The 14,237-nt window shown below is 34.9% G+C and overlaps 1 protein-coding gene across 1 annotated transcript in view; it reads left to right on the forward strand.

The window, feature by feature from the left end:
- The window catches only part of LOC133190128 (kelch domain-containing protein 9-like), an 84,639-nt gene extending 81,153 nt beyond the window's left edge, over positions 1–3,486 (forward strand). The window contains exon 2 of the mRNA XM_061325636.1: positions 2,424–3,486. Coding sequence (XP_061181620.1) covers positions 2,424–3,313 — 890 coding nt within the window. The 3' untranslated portion in view covers positions 3,314–3,486. The remainder of the gene's footprint in view (positions 1–2,423) is intronic.
- The last annotated feature ends 10,751 nt before the right edge of the window (positions 3,487–14,237 follow it).

Genomic DNA, 14,237 nt, shown 5'->3' on the forward strand with positions numbered 1-14,237 from the left:
CCCCCCCCCCCCCCCAAACATCAGAACCCCTGATCCTGAGGCCACAAATTTCACAATTTTGGAAGAAGCACCCTTGTTCACTATAACAATGCATTTAGTTTATCTTCTTAATATACAGGGGGAGAGACGAAGATTTTTAAAGAACTTATGCATTTTCACTATCTGATCATTAGAGCCCCATCCTAACCCCAGAATCCCTGATCCTGGGGCCATGAAATTCACAATTTTGGTACAGGGCTCAATACTTATTACAATCATGCCAACAGTCTGACTGCTTGATGTCCAGGAGTTATGAAGATGTTTAAAGATAGCAGTACTTTTTGTTGGTTTTATTATAGCCCCACTCCTCAGGCCCCATTAGGGCAGGACCATGAAATTCACAATTTTTGTTCCTCTTTAGCCATTGATGCTATATGCCAAAATTGGTTGAAATTGATTGTGTAGTTCAAGGGAAGAAGCTGAAAATGTTCAAAAGTTTACGACGGATGACGACGGACAAAAATAGATTAATAAATGTGAATCTGAGTTTTTTTTCCTTTGGTTTGGTTTGGTTTGTTTTCTGATGTTGAATGTAGAGAACTGTAAAACAGAATTTTTTTTAATTCTGACATGAACCTGGTATTAATTAAATTAAAATGTCGGGGGAGAAGTCGTTAAGGAATTTGATCGTTGTTGAAGTTAATTTTCAGCAATAAAAGTTGAAATTCTCTGGAATATATAAAATTAACATTTTTTCAGATATTAATCAAAAGTATTAAGTATTTCGAGAATGAAACTTTTACTTAAAATGCAAAAACATTCCTGGATTACCATTATGGAAGTTAAATTTTTATGTCTTGTTCATTTTGTTATATGACCATTCACGGTAGCACAGTTGGTAGAGCGCTCGCTCCATGACCGGGAGGTCGTGAGTTCGAATCTCGGCCGCAACTGACCAAGGTCCTTAAAATTGGGTAGCAACTGTTCCTTCGCCATGCACTCGGCACTTTGAAGTGAAAGTTGCGAGTCCTTCGGATGAGACCTTAAAAACCGAGGTCCCGTGTCAAGGCAGGCGTTGGCACGTTAAAGATCCCTCACTGCTCAATGGCCCTGAGTGCCCAGTAAAGGTCAAAATTTGAAGCCCTTCACTGGTATATGGTGACGTCTCTATATGAGTGAAAAATACTCGAATGGGACATAAAAAAACAATCATTTTGTTATGTTGAAAGTATAAAGGTCTTACTTATCGGACTTGAAACTAAGATCGATCATATTAGATTCCATGGTCAGTGTTAGGTAATTTTCAGGTCTGCAAGTTTTTTGTGCAATTTAAAACAAAAACGTTATGGAAGTTGATTTATTTTCTGCGATAAGCTATGATTTTGTATTAAACAAGATCTATGCATTTCTTTGCGAGAGGTTTGTTTTCTTTTTATGTGGGATTTTTTTTCTTTAAAATTGCATGCAATTAATTCGGAACACTTATGCAACTAAAAATTTCTTGAAAATTTGTAAATGGGTGAAGCGACAATAAGATTTGCATTGAAATAGGTTTTTGAACATTATATTATGTTCATGTCAAGATGTAGCTGCATATTTTATTTATAAAACCATGTATGTATTTGCAGTTTTGAGTTAAAACCGATCTTTTAAATTATAAATATGATATAACAATGGTAAATTTGTAAGCAACCGATTTTTTATGCCCCCCTTCGAAGAAGGGAGGGCATTTTGCTTTGCTATCTGTCGGTCGGTCTGTCTGTCTGTAGTTCCACCAAGTTTCCGTTCATTTTCTTCGCAGAGGTTGCATACACTGAAATGATATTTGATAAAGAGATTTATCATAAAAATATCTAGGTTAAGTGCTGTTTTGGGTACGATCGAGCAATTTTTGACAGAGTAATGCCCCTTGGACTTAGAAAAATTCCAATCATTTGCAGTTTCCGTTCATTTTCTTCGCAGAGGTTGCATATACTGAAATGAAATTCGGTATACAATTAATCTTAAGAAAATCTAAGTCAAGTACTGTTTTGGGTACGATCGAGCAATTTTTGACAGAAGTATGCCCCTTGGACTCAGAATTTTTTTTAATTATTTGCAGTTTCTGTTCATTTTCTTCGCATAGGTTGCACATACTGAAATGAAATTCGGTATACAGATTTATCATAAAAATATCTTGGTCAAGTTCTGTTTTGGGTACGATCAAGCAATTTTTGACAGAGTTATGCCCCTTGCATTTAAAAAAATTCCAATTATTTGGGAGGGGGGATAAGTGTTTCACAAATATCTCTTGTTTTGATTTAGTCACGTTTTATAGAATGACTTATTTGTGTTTAACATGTGTAAAATCAGTTGTTTCATATTCATAAATGTGTAATTGATTAACAGGATAAATTATCATCATTATACATTTACAAACTTTTTCTTATAATCCTGCAATTTAGGCAACAATTTCTACATCCATGGCGGAGTTGAATCCATGGACAGCAAGACACCTTCTAACAGGCTTTATCAGTTGAGTAGTTCTGAGGGAGCTTGGACAGAGCTTTCCTTCCCAGGAAGCCCCTCTCTCAGTCATCATGCAGCTGTAGACATAAATGATAGATACATCATTTTGATTGGTGGGTGGAATGGAAAGTCACGCTCCTCAAAAATCTATGCTTTTGACACTGAAAAACAGCAATGGACTGAACCAACAGTGACAGGTTTTCCTGAAGATGGGGGACTGAGCTCACATACAGCCACTGTTCTTAATTCAGGCAAAATTTTGATCTTAGGACGTGAAGGAAGCCTTCGGATGCAGCGCCGTCATGGTAGCATGTACTTGTTGTCAGGAAGTGTGGAGTCAGGGAGATTTATATACAGGGAATATACTCAAGCTACAGCATCTAGGTCAGGTCATACAGCCAACGTAATTGGAAATGTACTGTGTATTGTTGGAGGTAGGGACAGTAACCTTATAGAAATACATACAGGATTTAAATCACTAAAATCACCAGCACCAGTAACCAATCAAATTACCAGAATTGTGGACAAACTCCCATCTGTATCTAAAACACCTGCTGGGAGAAAAAATCATGTATCTGTTGTTTCCCCTGGGGCAATTTTAATTCATGGTGGAGAAACCTTTGATGGAAGAAATAGGGAACCTGTTGGAGAGATGTTAATTTTTGCCACGAAACCCTGCAATACTTTTTATAAAGTGGGTGTGTCTGAAGTGAAGAGGGCTGGACATGTGTGTGGAGTTGTTGGGGATGAAATTATTCTTCATGGGGGATTTGGGGGCAAAAAGCAGTTGTATGGAGACACTTTTTTTCTAAAATTTAAAAAGTAACGTTTGAAAGATCACCAATCTAATTAAAATCAGACTTTTTAGATTCGCACCCTATACACTCTGCTTAAGCAGTGTTTATACAGCACCGATCTAAGAAGTCTAATTTTAATTAGAGAAAGATCACCTAATCAAAGTACATTTAGCTATTTGAACAGTACTATCCTATTTTATAATTTTCCTGACTTCTTAAAATGTTGTTACGAGAATTTTTTTTAGCATTGTTAATATTTGTCTTTTTATAGTATAATGTAATGAAATTTTTAGCTCACCTTAGCCGTAAGATCAAGAGAGCTTTCCTGATTTAAAAAATTTGATAAAAAAATTATCAACGCTCCGTTGTTGTACTTGGCATCGTCGTTGTAAACTTTTCAAAATTTCATCTTCTTGACTTCTCCAGAAGACTAAGCCAATTTCAATTAAACTTGACACAGATTATCCTTGGGTAAAGGGGGTTCAAATTTGTTCAGTTGAAGGGCCATACCTTTTCCAATGGGAGATTATTAAGAAATAGTACGAATAGGGTGGGGTTATTTAAAAATCTCTTCTCAAGAACCAATGGGCCAGAAAAGATGAAACATAAGGAAGCATCTTCAGGTATTGTAGGTTCAAGTTTGTTAAAATCATGACCCCTGGGGGTAGGGTGGGGCCACTATGAGTGCACAAAGTTTTATATTGGTATATATATGAAAAATCTTCTCAAGAACAGCAAAGCCATGGTTAGTTAATGGGCAATCAAAGTTTTTCACAGAAAAAATCTTTTATTACATATCTTTTTCCCAGGAACAGCAAAGTCATGATAAGTCAAAGTGTAGATTCAGTTTTCTTCAAATCATGATGTATGGGGGGTAAGGATGGGGCCACTTTGGGTTTTACTTAGGAATGCATGTGAAAAATCTTTAAAAAGGTCTTCATCTCAAGAACAGCAGTCATGATTAGTTATATTTATATGGAAGCATTATGAGGTACTGTAGATTCAAGTTTGTTTAAATCATGACCCCCATGGTAGGATGTGGCCACTATAGGCGATCAAAGTTTTACATATGAATATAAAGGAAAAATCTTTAAAATCTTCTAAAGAACAGCAAAACCATTATTAGTCATATTTTTATGGAAGCATTCCCAGGTAGTGTAGATTCAAGTTTGTTCAAATCATGACACCTGGGGGTAGAGTGGGGAGGCTACAATATTTCTGAATTTTACATTGGAATATCTAGGGTAAAGAACAGATGTGCTAAGTTTAGTAAGGTGAGCATTGTGGCCTATGGACCTCTTGTTTGTTATGGATTCACATTGTCAAAACTTTGTTAAAATAGTATTTTAAAGGCAATAATGATGTATATTTTTAATCTGCAGATATTCCTGGGTTTGAATAAAGAGCTCATAATAAAACTTTCAAGCAATACTGAAATCAGAGCTTTATTTTTAAATAAAAGTTCATGAAGAAAGAAGAATGTGGAATTGCATGTGAGACTTCTTGAAGTATAATATCAAATCAAAAATGAAATTGACCCTACCATATATAAAAACACAGAAAGCACAGAGAAATTTGAACAATTTGTCTCCTAGCAGTGCTGGAACAGCGGGCTAGAAAGCTGGGCCATCTAGGCAGGTCAAAAAACTTACATGTACTTTCTAATCTGATGGAATTCTCGCAGTGTGTCATGACCTTGACCAAGGTCATTTGGGCAGTTCAAGGTCATTGAAAGAAAAAGTTCATAATTCGTGTCCAGTCCATATCTTCTTATGGATAAACTTGGTGAGTTCCCTTTTTCCACAAAGATTGCTTATGACCTGAGGGTGTATAATGACCTTGACCCAAGGTCATTTAGGCAAGTTCAAGGTCACTGAAAGAAAAAGTTCATAATTTGTGTCCGGTCCATATCTTTCTTATGGAGAATAATGTTGGGATGTTGGGAGTTTCCACTTCACACAAAGATTGCTTATGACATGAGGGTGTGTCATGACCTTGACCCAAGGTCATTTGGGCAAGTTCAAGGTCACTGACAGAAAAAGTTCATAATTCATGTCCAGTCTGTATCTTTCTTATGGAGAATAATGTTGGGATGTTGGGAGTTTCCACCTCACACAAAAATTGCTTATGACCTGGGTTTGTGTCATGATCTTGATCTATAGTCACTGTAGAAAAAATAGATAAATAATGCATCCATACTTTCCAGCAGAGAAATACTTGAAAAATTGTTATTTATTTGTTCAATGTAATAAAAAAGATGTTATTATAAGTATTGATGTTTTATAAGGCTGCACCCTAGTTTCATTCATTAAAATAATTTAATGAGCAATCACCAGTAAATTTTCACTCTAAATGTTTAATCAAATTGTGAGCACCTCTTAGATCCATCAAAAACTTGTATTAGTGACTTGGCACCTTCTCTGAAAACCCTGCGGGGGTTTTGTCCCTTTTGGACATTTCTAGTTTTATTTAGAAGATCGTTACTGATACGTATCGCAATTAAATTAATTAACATTATTTTTAAGCATATTTAATTTACAGTGACTCTTAAACTAAAATAGCTGCAATAGTTCAAGAAATATTGATATAGAAAGCACAAGGAAATTCACTTTCTATGGATACTCACTTTATAAGGATACTCTCACCCGCCCCCGTTTCTTTACGTTTTTAGTTTCGGTAGTTTCCGTAAGTTTTCGTATCCTCAGACTAATTGGTTACTTCATGCATGAGCACGTTTGTGCTCACTATAAATATCTTTAACCAGCAATTACGAAATGCGGATTTCAAACGAGGTTGTTGAAATCTCTGTAATATCAACTTATTTGTCAGTAACCTACCTCTGTTTAAAGAATTGATCGTGTTCAGAGCATGCTCTTGAGTATCAGAATAATATGAGAATAAGTTGAGAGAAATAAACACCATATGCAGATGACAGTGGAATGTTACAACATATAAAAGTAAAGTTGACGATGGAAAAGCTTAGGTCATCTTGTTTGTCATACAGAGCAGTTATTAGTTGGCCTTTATCGTATATAGTCAGAAAACATCGAAATATGAAACAGGGGTGGTAGGATCTGTAAGGTGGCGAGAAAAAAAGTTTTTAAATTACTACATGCATTTATGTCTTTCCGACATTACCTCAATTGTTTCCAGATTTTCACAAAATATGAGGCACTTTCTTCTATTTTGAATCTCGCGCATGATCTGCTCTAATCGACACTCTCTCCAAACCAGTTTTAGGATAAGTACTATAGATTTAAATCGACAGGAAAGGCAATCGATTAAAGAAACTATTTTGAAACTAAAGTTATAAGAAACTAGTGCTAATTGTAACGGGAACCGTTATAGATGTTCCCCAAACACTCCCCCACTCTCTTATTGGCTCCATTCCCTACAAGTCCTTTGAGTATTAGCTAATCAGATTTCAGTACAAGTGCATGTCCATGTTTTCGGGATATTTCACATATCTTCCTGATAAAGAGATTCACAATAAACATGATAAATATCTATGTAAGAAATCTCATACATTTTCATTGAAAACTATTAGAGATACAGCGTTATAAGTATTAGCCAATTAAAATCCATCACACGTGCCTGCATATTCTTGCATTCAATTTTGATAGTTATCACAATTTAGGAAATCGTTTTATATATCTATTCTCTAAATTTCGTTCTGTTTTGTTGAAAACTAAGTAAGTTACAGCCATTTAAAAGTTAAGCCAATCAAATTGCAGCAAACGTGCATGCGCGCCTTTTCACGATATCTCATATTTCATAATGCAGATCCTCCTTATGTATGACTATGTTTTAAATTTCAAATTATTTCGTCAAAAACAAGAAGGTTATTGAGATTTTTTGTGTCAGCCAATCAGAGCGACAACACATGCGTGCGCATGCTTTCTTGCTAATTCAACCACCTCTTCCTGTCTTCACCACTAATATATGTTTATATAATAAGGTTCAAAGCGTATCATCAAAAAATAGGAATGTAAAGCTGTTTCAATTGTATCAGTCATTTTGCTCCTCGCACGCGCAAGCACGTGCATGCAAGTGCGCACAAAACGATCTTCATTCCGCACATCTACACAACATGCTTGTTAACCTTAAAAAGGTTTCATCTCAATCGGATGAGTAGTTTTCGAGAACACTCGCGGACAAAAAAGTACCGGAGAAGAAATTTTGAAAAAAATAAAAACATAAGATATGATAATCCCCCCCCCCCTTATGACAACTCGTGGCCAAGATTTAAGTTTTGGGGAACATAACAAGATGTGATATCCCCCTCCCCCACCTTTATGACAACTCGTGGCCAAGATTTAAATTTCTCAAATGCAAGTCAAACTCCAAGATTGTTTGACCCAAAAAGGTTACAAGGAATACACATTTGAAATATGAAAGCCTATACACCCACCATTCAGAAATTATGGTCAATATTAAAGTATTTTTATGTCACGTTCCAAGACCAAAGAACATGTAAAGAGGCTAAAAATACTGGTACTTAAGTAAAGGTCTTGTTACAAAGAATATTCAATGCATCCCAAATTTTTAGTCAATGCACCTCCTATAATTTTGAACAAAGCGCCCATGACAAAATTTTATAGAAAATAGTCGTTACGAAACCGTCCCCAAGTATCGGTAAATGCACCCTGAAGTTTTGGTCAGCACTCCGCTGATATATCTTTAGCTCTTCTGAGCCAAAGGCTCAAAGGACTAATGCTATGACCATTTGTGCGGTGTGCGTAAACTTTTTAGAATATGGGCCATAACTCAATAACCCCTTGGCCAATTATTGTCAAATTTGTCACAGGGTATCCTTGGCCCAAGGGCTCCCGTTCACACTAAAACTAGGGTTGTGACCCTTAAACAAGGGGAGATAATTAGGAAAATAGAATCAAAAGTACCGGTTGTTAAAGAATCTTCTTCTCAAGAACCGCTGGGCAGATTATCACCAAAGTTACACAAAGGATGAGGATATGTTGTAGATTAAAATTTGCAAGGGGAATCGCCCTGGGGCAAAGGGCATGGTCTCAAGGTCACTTCAAAGTTGACCAAAAATTACTATATTAAAATGTTGATATTTTGCTTACTATAAGGACTAGGATCATCAAATCTTGTTAGTTTATGCATCTAAGGACCTTATATCGTGTTGACTCAAAAGTAGGTCACGGTGACGTACTTTTAAAATTTTATGGCTAATCTTTCTTCAAAACTGTTAAGGTCATTAATTTGAATACTGAGAGGTTTAGAATTATTAAATCTTGTAAGATGATGCATCTTGGGGCTATAAAACATACTTATTTAAAAGTACGTCACAGTGACCTACTTTCTGAACTTTGCAGGCGTTCGATTTCAAAGCGATTTAGAGGCATAATTTGGACATTTTAAGGCCTCTAATCATAAAACTTTGTAAGTTGATGCATCTTGGGTCTTCAAAAAAGGTCAACTGAAAAGTAAGTCACATTGACCTACTTTTCAATTTATATGACTATAATTAAATATTTCGGGTATATTTATGGCTTTAATTAAATATTTCGGGTACTTATTGGCTTAGAATCATCAAACTTTGTCAGTTGATGCATCTTGGGTCCTTGGAGTACGACAACTGAAAAGTAGGTCGCCGTGACCTACTTTTGAAATTTTATGGATGTATTTAATATTTTCGGGTAATATTTGGCTTAGAATCATCAAAATTTGTCAGTTGATGCATCTTGGGTCCTCGGAGTAGGTCGACTGAAAAGTAGATCACCTTGACCTACTTTCAATTTATATGACTATAATTAATTATTTCGGGTACTAATTGTTTTAGAATCATCAAACTTTGTCAGTTGATGCATCTTGGGTCTTCGGAGTAAGTCGACTGAAAAGTAGGTCACCATGACCTACTTTTGAAAATTTATGCTTTAATTAAATATTTCAGGTACTAATTGGCTTAGAATCATCAAACTTTGTCAGTTGATGCATCTTAGGTCAGCAGAGTTAGTCGACTGAGAAGGAGGTCACTGTGACCTATTTTTGAAATTTTATGGCTTATTTAGATATATCAGGTACTTATTGGCTTAGAATCATCAAACTTTGTCATTTGATGCATCTTGGATCCTCAATGTATGTCATCTGAAAAGTAGTCACTGTGACCTACTATTGAAATTTAATGGTTATAATTTTAAAAATATTTTAGGTATCAATTGGCTAAGAATCATCAAACTTAGTTGATGCATCTTGGTCCTCAGAGAATGACAAGTGATAAGTAGGTCACCATGACCTACTCTCAGGTACTAATTGACTTAGTATCATCTTGGGTTCTCAGAGTGTTTCATCTAAAATGCAGGTCATGATGACCTACCTTTGGAATTTCAAGGCTTTATCTAAATATACAGGATACTTAGAGGCTTCAAATAGAAGTGATAGGTTGTACAGTTTATCAGAAGAGCGATTCAAGGCCCTTGGGTCTCTTGTTATAGAAAAACTGCCATTCCGAAAATGTTCCCAATAATTGGTCAAAGCGACCCTTGATTTTGGTTAATGCGCGCCCTTTTTTTTTTAGAATATGAAATGTTTTTTTTATATAACCTTATAAGTTTCGAAAAACTTCCCCAAGTATAAGTCCCCCCCCCCCCCTCTCCACAACAACTAATGAAATCATTATAGGGAAATTGTTACATGTACACATATTAAAAAAGAAACAAACAAAACATAACATTACATAAAACAAGAGGCCCATGGACCACATCGCTCACCTGAGCACATTGGCTAGGAAAAAGCAGAAATCAATTCAGTGTTGAAGGGAGGGGGGCAAACTTAAATTAACGCTACCTCAGGATGCTTCAATATTAATATTACTAATCATGGCTTTGCTGTTATTCAACAGAAGAATTTTAAAGATTTTTTTCCCTGTGTATTTCTATGTAAAACTCTGATCGCTCAGTTTTGCCACACCCGACCTACCCTAAATTTGAACACTACCTGAGGATGCTTCTATAAAAATATGACTAATCATGGCTTTGCTGTTCTTGAGCAGATTTTTTTCTAGATAATTCTTATATATTCTTATGCAAAACTTTGACCCTCTGTTGTGCCCCCAACCCCTGGGGGTCATAATATGAACAAACTTGATTCTACAATACCCGAGGTTACTTCTGTATAATATGACTAATAATGGCTTAGTTGTCCTTAAGAATAAAGTTATGATCAGGTTCTTACAAGGGATAAATAGGTTTTCATTTTACTCTGAGTTAATGATTGATATGATTATTAAGACAGCTCTGTCTGAGGGTACATCACACAGTACTTAAATTTTCTTTTATCTAGAGACGGGGACTGGGTAAGATACTACTTGCACCGTGTTTCTTCACTAGGTTTCCATCGATAGATAAGAACCAGTTGTCTCAATCTTCTTCAGATCTCCTACACCCAGAACATCAATTTCCTAGGATACTTGTCACTGGTGTTTATAACTTTTATACTTTTATTTTGCTCTGACCCTTAATCAACGTCTAATTTCTTTCCCTAGCTTTTGAAAACCTGACTTTCTTAAAGCTTTGCCTTATATACCATTTGGCTAGTCCATTCCAAGGGTTGTCAGGTCTTTCCACTATTTGAAGTCTTCAATGCGTTTTACTCAAATGCCCCTTAACCATTACACCTATATATTCCTATGTAAAACTTTGATCCACTGTTGTGCCCCGCCTTACCCCAGGGGTCATGATTTGAACAAATTTATATCCACACTACCTGAGGATCCTTCTGTATTTATATGACTAATCATGGCTTAGATGTTAATTCCTAAAAAGAAGATTTTTAAAGATATATCTTATATATGCCTTTGGTAAACGTTGACCCCCTGTTGTGGTCCTGCCCTACCCCCAGAGGTCATGATTGGAACAAACTTGAATCTACGTTACCGGAGAATACTTCTATTATAATATGACTGATCATGGTTTTGCTGTTCTCGAGAAGAAGGTATTAAAAGACCTATTCCTATGTAAAACTTCGATCGACCCCCTCTTGTGGCCCCGCCCTACACCGGGGGTTTTGATATGAACATGTAGAGTATATAATGAAGCTTTCACATCTCTTGCCAAGTGGTTTTTGAAAAGAAGATTTTTAGAAAGATGCCACCAAATTTTCACGAATTCTTAATTATCTCCCCTTGAAAGTTAGCGTTGCATTTCCTGTGAACAAACTAAATGATGCTTTTTGGCAAGTATGGTTGAAATTGGTCCAGTGGTTCTTGAGAAGAAGTCGAAAATGTCAAAAGTTTACAGACGATAGAGGGACTCTGTCATAATTTTATCAAAGTGCGTTAAAACAATTTCAAAGAGCATTAAATTTGGGACAAAATCAATGCAGTTTGAAATTTTTTTCAAAGCGTGTTGAGAGCGTTTATCAACCTTTTTTTTACCATAGAGACGCTAAACGCACTTTGAAAAAATAGGTATTAAACAAAAATTCTGGACTTAGATTTTAGTAGTAGACAGCATTATTTTGTTATATTTCTCTCCCCCCCCCCCCAAAAAAAATGAACTGATCCTCCCTCATCGAGAGAAGAAGATAGAAGGTCCCTCACCCCCCAACTCTTTATTTTTCCTACACAAATATTACGCATTTACATAACTGGTATGACATTGATATATTTTTTTCAATAAATCTGAGTTAACGTAAAATAGATTAAAAAATTGAGATAAGCTTTCCTGGAAAAAGTAATAACGCGCCCTATTTTAATAAAGAAGAGAGGTTCAGGGGCCATATCGCTGATCTAATCAACAATAGACAACTGACTATACTTTGGCCAAAGTAACTTTACAAAATCAAATACAATTCAAATTAAAAGGCATTTACAGGGTAATTAAAACATGCTATTTGACCTGTCTAGCCTTTTTATGATATAACATTACAGATTAGAAGTAATTTGACCGCATAACATTTGTTTATCAGATTTTTTTTTTGAGAAAAAGTTAGTAGTACATAGAATAGGACGTTTCATAAAGAGTTATCTCTATATTTAGACACCCAGGGGCAATGAGATTCATAAATTTGGAAGAGGCACCCTTGCTCATCATATCTATATGCAGTGTACTTACTTAGTTTGTTTAATACCCAGTGGCAGAGAAGTGGATTTTCAAACAATTAATGCATTTTCACTATATAATCAATAGAGTCCTGCCCTAACACCAGAATCCCTGCCCCAGGGGCCATGGAATTTACAATTTTCGAAGAAGCACCCTTACTCATCATAACTATGTACTAAGGTAGCAGGGATGGGGTCAATTACTTTAAAAAGTAATTAATTAAATTACAATTACTTTGACTTTTTCTTCAATTAAATTACAATTAAATTACAGGCTTTCTAAGACGTGTAATTAATTAAATTACAATTACTTTGCAAAAGTAATTAATTAAATTACAAATTACATTTTTAATTTTTTTTGAAAATTTTTATAATCCTTGTCAATGAATATACAAAACATCATTTATTTGTATATAAGTCCAGCCTCTGCACAAACAGTACAAGAAATAATATGCTATAGGCATTGTGTATCATTGTGGTTAAATTTATAACATTTATTTACAAAACATTAAAGAATCTCTTAAAGAACTATCCGAGATCAGTTTGATGCAGTTTCCACCACACAAAACCTACATGTACACAAATTGCATGGCTTATGATATTTGATTAAAAATGGGTGTTTAAATAGAGTAAAATGAGGGGCAACTGTAACCCCTCAAACTAAATATTTCCTTTGAAGGTAACCTGAACATCCTAAATTGCTATTTATGTTGAACAGTTTTACTTCATAAATAATGCTTGTACAGATAGAAAATTCATTCATAAAAATCTGTTTACTAGATGTTAAAATAATTATCAAATCGGAAGTTTTTTTTTCCTTTTCTAAAGCTAGAGGAGCATTTTAAATTGAAATAATTATCTCTATAGCTTTGTCTTCTAAATCATGGAATGAATATCTCTTTAAAGGAGTTGATTTGTTTTGATTGCAATTTACAGCTGTGATCTGGAGAGCAATTATCTCTTCCCAACAAGAGAGAACTTAATTAATGACACACACCTTCTTTTTCTTTATTATTGATCAAACAACAAAGATTGAAATATAATTAATGTGTGTTTCATAGCTGAATAGACCTAAGAAGGGTGGTTCAAAATTCAGATTTATAAACATAAATCAAAAAATTCAAAAATTACATAATGATTAGAAAGAAGCTAGATTATTATAATCAGCGATTTTTTTTCTACCCATTGGGAAAGGGTCCGGTACCTGTTCACTTGGGAAAAATTGCATCGAAGTGGAAGAAAGGAGAATTTTCTGTCATTTAAACAAATGAAACGTATTTTGCGTTTATTCCAACCTCATAACCTAACTCCTTGTTTTTAAGAATAAACAACAAGTATTTATTGTTTATCATATCAATGTACCTTGTTTAAGCATTTTCATGCTTTCAATTTGTCAAAATGTATGACACTTCGCTGTCTACACCACAGGTTCCGCCATATTACGACTAATCTCTACTTTTGATATAAGCGGAAGTGGAACAATTACTCAACTTAAACAATATTTCACATAAAAAGAAGTTCGATTCATCGTAGTCTGTTGCTTAGCAGTTGAATTGGGAATTTTTAGTCTGAAAATTGGGAAATATTACCGTTTTTGGCATTGGGAATGGTACCGTTTATCGGTACCAGTTATATAAGGAAAAAAGAAAACGCTGTATTATCAAGCCAATCATTTAATTATTTGTTTGTAAACATTAACAGTAACTTAAGATTTTGCTTAATTGAAGGATTGAGGATGTGTTTTACAATTAAAAAAACAGTACATGTTAAATGGGGAGGTAGTGGTAACATTATATCATGAATGTGTATTATATAAAGTAATTGAAAAAGTAATTGAAATTACATGGTATTTTTTCAGTGTTATTAATTAAATTACAATTACAAGTAAT

The sequence above is a fragment of the Saccostrea echinata genome, unplaced genomic scaffold, assembly GCF_033153115.1.
Source record: "Saccostrea echinata isolate AGI-Se365-2 ecotype Australia unplaced genomic scaffold, CSIRO_AGI_Sech_v1 ptg000001l, whole genome shotgun sequence".
Lineage (NCBI taxonomy): Eukaryota > Metazoa > Mollusca > Bivalvia > Ostreida > Ostreidae > Saccostrea > Saccostrea echinata.